General features: G+C 42.9%; 1 protein-coding gene across 1 annotated transcript; it reads left to right on the top strand.

The window, feature by feature from the left end:
* Positions 1-2,333: 2,333 nt before the first annotated feature.
* On the top strand, positions 2,334-9,059 carry LOC109482111 (ileal sodium/bile acid cotransporter-like). Its single transcript, XM_019784796.1, has 5 exons — positions 2,334-2,936; positions 6,053-6,210; positions 7,156-7,275; positions 8,061-8,205; positions 8,585-9,059. Exons 1-5 carry the CDS (start codon positions 2,351-2,353, stop codon positions 8,920-8,922), a joined length of 1,347 nt encoding a protein of 448 aa, XP_019640355.1. The 5' UTR covers positions 2,334-2,350; the 3' UTR covers positions 8,923-9,059.
* Positions 9,060-11,885: the final 2,826 nt, after the last annotated feature.

Below are 11,885 nucleotides of genomic sequence, written 5' to 3'. Positions count from 1 at the left end.
CTCTGGATGGTCTTCTTGGATAGATTTGACTGTGTCATACCTGGTATTTCTGTATCTGTATAGCTGGTATAAGTCCCCTTCGGAGCAACACACCAGCTTGTTTGTTGTGTTATACTGGAATACTAGTATGTATTAATTTATATGATTTTTTTAGTACTGTATTGTATTGTACATGTATAAAGATTTAGACTGTACTAACTATCTACTTTACAAGTAATTGTGGAAGCAAGAGTCTTTATGATAATGTTGTATATAATAACTAAAAAAATTATACAAGTAATGGACATAGTGGACATAGATATTTCATTGTTATCTGTTTCAGCGATATCATTGTTGTAAAACTAAAAGGTATATTTTATTGAATAGTTGTATGGGTATGTTTGTTGGGTACTGTGTAGTGCACCTATCAGTGGAAAGCAAAGGTTATGGTTTGAGTTTAACCTTTATGTGTGAACAGACTTCAATTGGGATAACTCTATATGAAACAGTCAAAATCACCCAAATCCCTTCTGCTAACTGATTAACATAATGTCCAATGTGTACTGCCAATCATTATGATATACAGTACATGTATATAACATAGCAAGAATTCTATTATTGTATCTTGTGTGTGCATCAACTACATATACTAGTATATTGTTAAGTGATAAACAGTGTTATAGTAGTATTATACATGTATCACCAGTGATATTTTTAAAATCCAGGCTACTTTTTTAGCAAAGGTTTTGTTTTAAGCTCTAACAGTTACGCCCCCTGGTGATATGTTGGAGTAATGCAGGAACATTTACTAGTAATTCAAGAAACTTCCAATGAGAGGAAGATCCTAGCTGTGATTTTAGAGTTGTTTTGTCACAAATGTTGTTTTGTTGTTTACATAGATCGCGGAGCTGGTTTCCAATGGTATGGGATCGTACGATATTGAAATAAAGATATTAATAAAGATTGGAAAACGCTGTCTTTAAGTATATGTCAAATTGGTCACGGTCGTGTGAATGCAAACAAGACCACAGTAAGTAAATTTTACGGAAGACATACCCACAGTCTTTAACTCTAATGCGATGGGCCGAAAAAGGATGGTCAAAAAAACAAAATACAGTTTTAAATTTTGAGATCATAAGACGTGATATTACAACCAACATGTACAGGTCTTCTATTCCCGTATCCGACAGTATTACCTGTACTGGTATATAGATGTGTGTACATCTCAATCACCACTTGCCATAAAAAGCGAGCAATATCTCTGGACCAATACACGTTTACGACTTGTTTGCCCATATTCGGCATGTTGACCACTGTCGGAGGGCAACATTTTTTTAAATTAAAAATTTAATGCGATATGGCTTCTGAGAGAAACGTGATAATGGTATTATATCATTAAAGTATTATATCATTAAGTATGGATGTACTTAGAAACTTGGGGTTAGACACGTACAGGGTATGACACATAGGCCTAGGCTTAGTTTACAAAAAAAGGAAGTGCGTTAATAATCAAAGGCGATTACAATCAGTTCGTAAAAGACACTTTATTTGTACATATATAAAATGATGCACTGACATAGCCAGGTTACCAAACCTATTATAGCTCCCGAGTCCTACATCCTCTCCGCAAATATTTGGGGAGAGGATGTAGGACTCGGGAGCTATAATAGGTTTGGTAACCTGGCTAGCCCTGACAATATACTGTACACAAAACTCTGTGAGTTCGTGTATACCTGTTGTTAAAAAAAGAGGGAAGAAAACGATAGACTCAATGATAGCATAGCCTTATATGTTCATTCGTTTGTAAACAATAAATGTAGAGTAGCATAGCTTTAGTTGTAGTGTTTCTACGACTGTGTCATGTGAAACTGCATGCACTACATTTATGGGCGAGAATGTGCATGTGCAAATAAAGATCATTGTCATCATTGTCATTATAACAACAAAGATAGTCACCGTAAAGAACCACACCCAAATGCGTGCACACAGTATATGTTCGCAAAAAGCGCTTCGGAAACAAGAACACTTAATTTCTATGCGGTTTCGTGCCAGCTATGAATTATGTAACACTCAACGCAATACATGCAGCCAGACACGGAGACTTATAAGAGATCACGTCAATAGAGAAGCTTTCAAAAGCTTATAGTCTATTCTTATACGCAGCCCGCCACTAACATAGGAACCGGTGACGCACAGTCGCGCCATGTGAACTTTATCGTGTTTCCAGATCTTCTATTGATAGCTGACACAGTGTTTACATGGCTTATACACACGGCACAGCACGCGCAAAGGGTTCAACGAGCAAACGGGGTCGTGTACACTCCACTGTGTATTATTCATTCATTCAATAAATTTCGTCGCCGGCGGAAGCATGGCGGCGCTCGCTCGTATCGTGCTGGCGTTCTTGTGTTTTCTACCCGGAACTTTGCTCCAATACACGGATACAGATTTCCAGTTCGACCCAGCGGTTCTCAGTATTCTAGAGCGGTCAGAGGATAACGTAACCATCCTCTACACCGGGCCGAACTCGACAGAGTTAATTTTTTTGAAGGTGTCGTCTGCTAGCACAGAGGTGGCAATGAACCTGGGCCAGGACACGTTCAACTTGACCGCCGTGTCCAACAACAGTTTATCGATACCGGTACAGGGTGGACATATCGGGATCACGACCTTGGACTTCACGGTGAACTCAGGAGCGAGTGCTACCGTTCTCGACTACACCGTCAAGGTCTACAAAGCTCCCAACGCGATAGGCGCAGCCCTGAACTATGTCATCATCCCGTTTTTGGTCCTCACCTCTTTCGCCATGGGCACGGCAGTAGAGTGGCCTTTGGTGGTCAAGGTGTTGAAGAGACCTTACGGAGTGGCGATAGGAGTTGTGTCCCAGTTCGTCTTCATGCCTCTTCTGGCATTCAGTTTTTCCAAGGCGTTTTCCCTCAACGACGTCTATGCCCTAGGTAAGTATAGCGGTAGCTTACTTTATTCTCCAAGCAGATTTTTTAGCGACTGCGAAGACCGTGTCCAGGCAGTATCCATTTGCCAGACAGTGATCATTTGCCATCCGGCTGGCGTAAAAAATGTACCAGTACAAAAAAGAAAGCCCGATAAAAACGCCTGAAAACACGTACGTCGACGTCAAAAATACGCCGAAGCCTAAACCTATTCTAGGAGGGTTAGTTTACTTTACAATAGAGGTCTGTTCCGCTGATTGAGTTGTTTGGCTGTGGTATTCAGCGAATCGGCTTCCAAAGCCAAAGTCATTGTGCCATAGCAGTACTATACACGGAAACTAATTTCCCTTACAATGTTAGCTAACGTAATTTCTTCTGTGTTTTCTCACGATTATTGAGTTCTGTGTTCCTTTTGTTTGGGTTTCGTCTGCGAAGAATAGAAGAACTGAGCCCTTATAGCTATGATCTGGTGATATACTGTCACCACATGCATTGGGATGTATCTTGGCGATTTAAAGTAAAACGATATCGATAAGATGAATGAATACGTACGTGCATTAAATATCATTGAGGTTAGCCTCCTTCGCAGTCTTGTTGGGCGTGGGCGTAATTTTTTCTCTGAGCGACGCGAGTAATATGCCGCCGCGAGGGACGATTTGCTGCCGAGGGACTTTTGCCACGGAGAGAAGGTTTCCGCGCTCCAACAAGACTGCTTCCATTCGGCGAGTAGAAAGGGCTATCAAAAAACACTTAGGAGCGATTGGCATGGATGTGTGAACTTCCCGCAATAAACGCCACCAGTGCAGGGAGGTGTTCACGCCCCATTCCTCGACGAGCCGAAACTTGCAACTTTCTAGCGGTCGCCGTTCAACCCGTCGGTAGAACGCCAACCATTCCCGAAAACCGAGCCCTATCCACTCAACAAAATCCCGGAGACATTGCTGCTACGAAAAACAACTTTGAAAAGATCACTACCACAGGAACCCGCTAGCTAAACTGTGATATTGCAGGGGGACGTCGACAGATAAACAAAGTCCCGCCATGTTGTTTGGTGGCGGGTTGATCTCACTGATCATAGGAGGGTAACGCACCGCTCCGCAGCAAGTTGCGTAATAGAAAGAATGGCACATTTCACCAGCAAAAATAGTACTGCAAATTGTCTTGGTTTGTTTGCATGGGACGCTTAAATATCCACAACAATGCCTTTGTTGTAACATTACCAATGTTCACTCTTTCTCTGTTGGAACCTTCCACTACGCAAGCTATAATAAAACCAACCGTTGACAAAGGCGAGCGCGTGTCAGCATATCTGTGAATTACCCTTGCGCGGACATGTGAATTGGACCTGCGCGAACATGTGAATTGGACCTGCACGAACATGTTAATAGCCTCTATGAAAGGCTGGCTTAATCCGAGGTCCTTTCTACTCGCCGAATGGAAGCAGTCTTGTTGGAGCGCGGAAACCTTCTCTCCGTGGCAAAAGTCCCTCGGCAGCAAATCGTCCCTCGCGGCGGCATATTACTCGCGTCGCTCAGAGAAAAAATTACGCCCACGCCCAACAAGACTGCGAAGGAGGCTAATTGAGGTTCTGTATGTGCGAAAACTGCACACGGTGACGAAAGCATTTGACATATGTTTTGTTTGCAAACTTTGGGAGGTACCAATCTCTGTTTGGTTCAGGGTCAATATTAGCTCAGAGTGTGTCGCGGTTGTCAGAGGTATTGTCACATGTCACACTTTGACCTAACTCAACTCATATTATGCAACTCAGCTCAACACTGTTCACACTATTGTTGTTTGAAATGCACGTGTGGGCACATTCGCCCTAGGTCATCGTTCGAATGTTCAAACTTGAGCTGTATCAAATTAGCCAGGCAGGATTCATTTGCCAGACAGTTACCACTTGCCGTAAAAAAAAGATACCAGCACAAAAAGATAGCCGGATGGAAACGTCTAAAACACGCAAAAAATAAGCCGTAAACCTCTACCTCTGCTTGGAGAGTATGTCATCTGTATCTGGTACTTTTTGGACATACGGTCAGTGACCCATGTGGTGCATACATGGTCACTTGTTGCACATATTACGATCAACGCCCCCTGTGGTACCTGTCACACATTAACGAATTTGGCCTACGTAACACTAACCGAACGCCCCTAACCATGGCGCAAAGTTGGCTGGGGGGCAGAAATCGGGGAAGGTGCCTTTCGGTCATAGCCGTGCGGTCAGTGACCCCCGGTACATCAATGGTCACTTTGTCGCACACAGCTGCCTTACAATCAACGACCTCCGTGGTACATAGTGGTCATAATTCATGGTCACTTTGAGGCACATCATGCGTGACGGTCACCAAGGAGGTTATTGACAAACTTTGCTTTCTTTCAACTACCTACTGATACTGTTTACGGACTATAAACGCATACACTGCAGGTCACATATATCCCCCACCTCTGTGGTTGCGTCAGGCAACTGATTTCCAAGATTAACATATCGCTACGAGAAATATGCTGACAAGGGCAACACACAGACAAGAAAATTGTTACCAAATGTTTATGGTCCGGTGCAATTTCCGGGCGGTATAACTGGACTTTTAAAGTCAATTTTCTGCTCATTCTTTTAATGTGACAAGTTGAATCAGTCCTATCACATAGCATAGTGATATCTGTGAGGTAAAAATGTGATGTCGCTGACGAAAAACACTTTTATTTTGTACTGTAGGCTGTTTCTAGTTATTTATGGGCGGTAGATGCCTCAGTTTGTTTTGGGGGATTTCACGTGACGCTTCATGTATGAAATGATGATGAAAATGCGCTAAGAAATGGCAGTAAATGTCAGTATCAGACGGACTTCTTCCTCTTCTTCTTCTCCAAACAAATAAGGTCAATGACCTGAATCATACGTCTGTCACCATAGTAAGTGGTGAAGTGGTGTTGGATTACATCATGTTGCAGTTTTATAGCAGAAGGGATTTAGACTCCTTTTAGATTATATATACTGTATATGGATATGTTTGCGTAACAATTAACCATGATATGCGAAGGTAAACATTATGCATTTTTGCTTTGCAAATGTTACCTTTCTAGTTTTATTTTGCCGCCCTGAATCTTCTTGTCGTTGTGGCCAGGTCTGCTGATGGTCGGGTCGTCCCCGGGCGGCGGTATGAGTAACATCCTGACGTACTTCCTGGACGCCGACCTGCCCCTCAGCATGACCATGACGTTCGTGTCCACCGTGCTGGCGCTGGGCCTGATGCCGCTCAACATCTTCATCTACGGGCGGGCGGTGAGTACTGGCCTGGGGGCCTTAGCCTGGGTGCCAGACGCTGGCGTTCATAAAGCGATAGATTGTTTTGTGGAAAGAAGCCCTAATGTCCGCCCAACCCCAGGCTGCCTTAAACCCAATATCTTTCACGCCAGACTCCGGACGCGAGGAGATAATTAGAGCCAGGGCGCAAATCAGGGTCGGCGGGGCGTGTGGCTTTCCCTGGCCGAGGGATTATCGCTCACTCGCGGTAGGGGATGGCACCCAGGCTAGGGGGCCTAATCTCCAAGCAGATCTTTGGGTGGCAACACAGTATCTATTGGCCAGAGCATGTGTCCATTAGCCACCGGTTGGGAAATGGATACAGAACGGCCAATGGATACAGGATGGCCAATGGATACGGTCTTTTGCCACCCAACCGAAAGATCTGCTCGGAGATTACTGGGCGCCTTCCTCTGTTTCGCATTTCCGTCTTGTAAAGGGTTGTTACTATTTGATACGGTCGTTACGATATCGCCGAAAAGGTCGATGTCATATCCAATGTAGTATCATACCTTCTTTGAGGGGCAAAAATATTCACAACGTATAAAAAGTAGTCTTACAATTGCAAGTGTACGACGACATCGTGAAAAATAGTAAAGATATTGGTGAAAAAAGGAAAAGCACAAGCTCGGATTCGGGTCAAAAAGGTTAATACTAAAAAATTTTAATCATTTACGTCACGAAACACCACGGTGTTGACGGGACGTTCTGATGCTCGTAGGGACTAGTTTGCCGTTCTGTGATATGACATCGACCGTGTCAAATGGCGATGACCGTTTACGAGACGGAAATCAGCATAGCCGAAGCTGTAGGGCTGATACCAATTCGGATTACTATTAGTAAGATAAGATACAAGACTCTCATCCTGACCTGTATTTACACTTATTTCGTAAGGGCATAAATGTGCATTTTTGTACCCTCCAGTTCCGGTTGAACAGCATCAAAGTGCCCTTCCAAAACATCATCATCTCCCTGCTCTCCATCACCATCCCCGAACTGCTGGGGATCCTCCTGCGGCACAAGAAGCCGGCCCTCGCCGACAAGGTAAGGCCATGTTGATTTGATTATATGGATGACATCCTCCGGGAGCCCCAAAACTGATGCGCGCGTGCGAATAAAAAAAAGTTTTGCAAAAAAAAAGAGTTGTTTTCATTATGAAATCTACGTGGTCATGAGGGTTGAACAAATGGGACAGAATATGGTGTGGCGAATAATCTAATCTTCAACTTCATTTCCTTACAATTTCGTCTTTTTTCGTTTGATTTTGGCATTCTACGACATTGGTATAGTTTTTACTTATTTTTTTGTAACTTACGGTATATTTTTGCTCATTTTGCAACTGTTTTGGACGATTTACAGTATGGTTGAAAACTTTTTGTTTTTTGGAAACGGCCGAAAATTCATGCGCGGGCGGATGTCATCCATATAATCAAATCAACATGGCCTAATGACAATGACTAATGACAACTAGTTCTCTATAGTTGTATTTAGGGGCCATTTTACACCAATGACCCTTGTGAAATAGTTTGGAGATCACAATGTTAAAACTCTTCCTTACTCGTAATCCTCGCACTGAATCAGGTTTGTCTGAGCTAAACTGTAACACACGCTTATACATGTATGTGACTGCCTCTCTCTCATTAGAAACATTTTGTAAGTAGTTGACTTGATATTACTCTGACTATTAGACGTCTATTTTATAATGTATATGAATTATATACTTGAATTTTAACGGCGGCTTTGTAATCAATGACGCATTTCAAGTAATATTGATTTTATTCGTGTACCTGCTATGTCATTGGCAATAAAATCTGAATCTGAATCTCAAGGTCATGAAGGTCATCCGGCCCTTCAGCGCGCTGTTCGTCATCGCCCTGGTGGCTCTCGGGGTCTCCGTCAACCTCCACGTGGTCTACACGCCGTGGCAGGCCATCTTTGCCGCGTTTCTGTTGCCGCTGAGTGGCTTCATCATCGGTAAGTCTGCCTAGTCTATATGCGAGCAATAGCCTCCTGCGTATTCTCTACCAGCCTTCGGGAAGCGGCTGGAAAGAGTAAGAGCGGCAAACTGTTCTCTTTCCAGTCGTTTCCCGAAACCAGGAGGCTAGTAACTCTAGCTCTAGAGACAGAGCTGGGAAATAGTCACTTTGGAGAGTCAAACATATGGTTTTATGCGTATCATATGAGTCATAGTAACGAGGCTGTAATTACAGATACGAATTCAAATTTTACCCGACAGCCTCAAGGTGTAACCATCCAACGTGGCGGCAAAACTTACGTCATAGTCACGTGAGTTAAAACGCTTCCAACTCATCGATACCTCAATCACCTGATCAGATGATTTGTTTCCATCCAGGTTTTGGGCTGGCCAAGATTTTCTGCCTCGACAACAACAGAGCCAGAACCGTCTCCATAGAAACCGCAGTGCAGAATGGGGCGCTGGCTTCCGCCCTCATCAGGCTCTCGTTCCCACAACCGGAATCAGACCTCTCGTTCACGGTGTCTTTTCTGAATACCATGTTTCAAGTCGGCCTCTCCCTTCTAGCCGTTGCAGTGTATTCTATCTACAAGTGTAAAAAGCCCATCGATGAAAAAGAAGAGATGAATAGTACTAATAAGCTTGAGGACCAGCCTAGTAACGTCAACGGACAAGCTAACCCCGTTATAATGTCTGATGTCGCCTTGAAAGAGTGAGATCAGCAAAACTGCTTTCCTATTGGGTGTGACGTCACATTTGAGTGCAAATGCACGTGACGTCACAAATTGTGAGTACAAATAGTCAATGAAAGTCCAATATGGCGACCGGTCATTCCATTGAAAGAATTCATATTCTGCGCGTAAATGCGCATGCTGCTTTATAGATGTGTAACGTTATAAGATATGTAAATAAGAAAAATGTCTCATATTGGCTGAGAACCTTTGTCATCACAGTATGGTTCTTCATCAACCAATATGGCGGGGCCAAAATGATGTCACTACGAGTACCGACACTATACGTTAGTTTACTGCAATATGTTTGGTTACTGTCCCACGATTTCGAATGCATAGTGATAGCAGATTGTATTTTGTAAATGAAGAAGTTTGATACTGTAGTAAAGAAATGCCACGTTTTCATGAACATTCCACGGATGGAAAATGCTAGACCTGATGTTCTCCGCGATCAGATGATGCTGTTGTGATTGTTAGGTGGCCTGGCTCCTCATTAGCAAGCAGATTCTTCTATGACAAACTGACAGTGTGTAGGCCTAGGGAAATTAATGCTGCGTTTTCGGTTTTAGTCCTGAAGAAAACTAAGGGTCAGTAATGAGGGTTTTTCCGTTTCTTTTTTTTTTTTTAGATTTCAGCTAAATGTATCAACAAAACAACAAAATTATCCAAAAACAACAAATAACAATGCATCAAGGACCCATCCACCTGTTTGCTTGTGGACACATATTTCACTCGATTTTAAAATAAAAATTGTTCTGAAAATGCTTGAAATTCAGATGCCAGACTCAGCCTTACGATCGAGCGGTCGATCAAAAAAATCCCCCCCAAAAGAGATTAGGGGTAGTCGGGAAACCGGAATCACAATTTTTTTTCCGAGGCCTATTTAACCAACCGGCTACCAGGCTTCAGGGGCGGTGGTTGGAAATTGCCCAAATAGACAGCTTTTAGTACACTAAAAAAGAGTACAGTGAGCGGCAAACTGTAGCGAACCAACTCTCCTAGCACGGTATACGTCAATTTAGCCACTTTATAGATCTTTATACTCTTTCTAGCCACTTTTGGAGTCTGCTAGGAGGAGCAAGCCGGTACTAGATATAATACGATAGATATGTGTGCAGTCGTACTGTCCTTGGCATCAACGTCTTTTCATCATTCCTGACATCCATTGAAATAAAAATCAACATTTGTCATCTATATATGTCATCTCATTAATGTACATACTGTTCAAAGGAACTGATCATATACTGGTAACAACAATGAGGCAGGAAAGGGTTAAGGGTTCGAGATACTGACACTGTACTGTACTTTTTTTATCAGGTTGCCCACTGGGCAACGGGTGGCTATCATCACCTAACATCACCTCACTGGACAACCTAAGACAAAAGCTAGGTTACCCATCAATGTTTCAGGTTGCCGCCAACACCGGCTGTTTATTTTAGAAGGCAAGCCACAAACCAGACCACCTGTAAAGGTATTCCTCACATGCTGGCTGAACTTCTTTGCACGACAATTGTACATGGCACAATGTATATATATGGCAACGACTATTGAATATATAGTACAAAAAGAAAAGGGTATATAATGAAATTTAACATAAAACACCAAGATTTTACAAGCCGTAACTTTAGCCGTAATAGATAGATAGATAGATAGATAGATAGATAGATAGATAGATAGATAGATAGATAGATAGATAGATAGATAGATAGATTAACCATTAGTAAAAAAAAAAATTGGTGAAAAATCCATTTTTTGGTCATCAAGTTTTCCCGCTTACATATTCACAAACAATATCAGGTATCTACCATATCAGATGTCTACAACAGTATAACATAAGATAACAGAAGAACAAACAAAGTAATCCAATCTATACGATTATAGCCCACGCCAGCACAAGCCAGGCTATCTGGTGATATTTCATTCAGTAAGGGTACATGCCATAACGCTAGGGATGGCGGTAGCGTCAGTACACAGATAGTCTTAGCACCGACCCATGCAAAGTTGGGACAGCGGTAGAGCGGTCTGAATTCACACGTACATGTTGCTGACACGACTCCCAGTGACGCCGACATGTTTTGAGATGGGACCATCGAACAGTCTACCTTCTTCAGTGGATTATTTTGCAAGTAAATCGTGCGTAGGCTAGGGAGGTTGTCAAATGTACCATTCTCAACGACTTCCAAGTCGTTGTCGCGAAGATTCAGAATCAACAGGTCTTGCAAGTTCGCTTCGCTGAAGATGCCAGGGGGAAGACGTTTGAGTTTGTTTTCTTCAAGATGGATGGTCTTGACGTACCGAAGGCCCTTAAAGATGTCTCCATGCAGGCTTTCTAGTTTGTTGTCTTTCAGTCCAATATGCCGGAGAGCAACAAGATCAGTAAATATACCAGGTGGCAAGGAGGTTAGATTGTTGGACTGAAGTTCGATGGATACCAGCCTTGAGAATCCCCTAAAAAGGCCGGCCTCGAGTGTTGTAATCTCGTTGTTGCTAAAATCTACAGCTGCCAACGAAGGGTGGTTACTGAAGATGTTTCCTTTGATCTCTACAAGACTGTTGTGGCCCAGGTAAAGAAATGTTAGACCATCAAGACCAAGAAAGACGTCTTGAGGAAGAAATGAGATGTTGTTGGCTACCAGACGAAGAGTCGAGAGACGAGGAAAACCCCGAAACGCTGCTCTTTCTAAGTTTCCCAAACAGTTTCCACTCAGGTCCAAGGATGTTATATTGGGTGGTAACGAAATTAGAACGCTTCCCAGCTTCTTTATACGATTCCTGCCCAATTCTACTTCTCCTAACGAAGAAGAGTCTGAAAAAACATCAGCTGGCAAACTGGAAATCCTATTTCCACTCAACAGAATCCGGTACAAATTCCTTAGACCACGAAAGACACCAGAGCTTAGGTTGAACATCTGATTGTCCTCAAGATTCAGATACTCCAAAGATGTCAG

Source organism: Branchiostoma belcheri, unplaced genomic scaffold, assembly GCF_001625305.1.
Source record: "Branchiostoma belcheri isolate BF01 breed outbred unplaced genomic scaffold, Haploidv18h27 scaffold59, whole genome shotgun sequence".
Taxonomy (NCBI): domain Eukaryota; kingdom Metazoa; phylum Chordata; class Leptocardii; order Amphioxiformes; family Branchiostomatidae; genus Branchiostoma; species Branchiostoma belcheri.
This window is presented reverse-complemented; position numbering and strand designations above follow the sequence as displayed.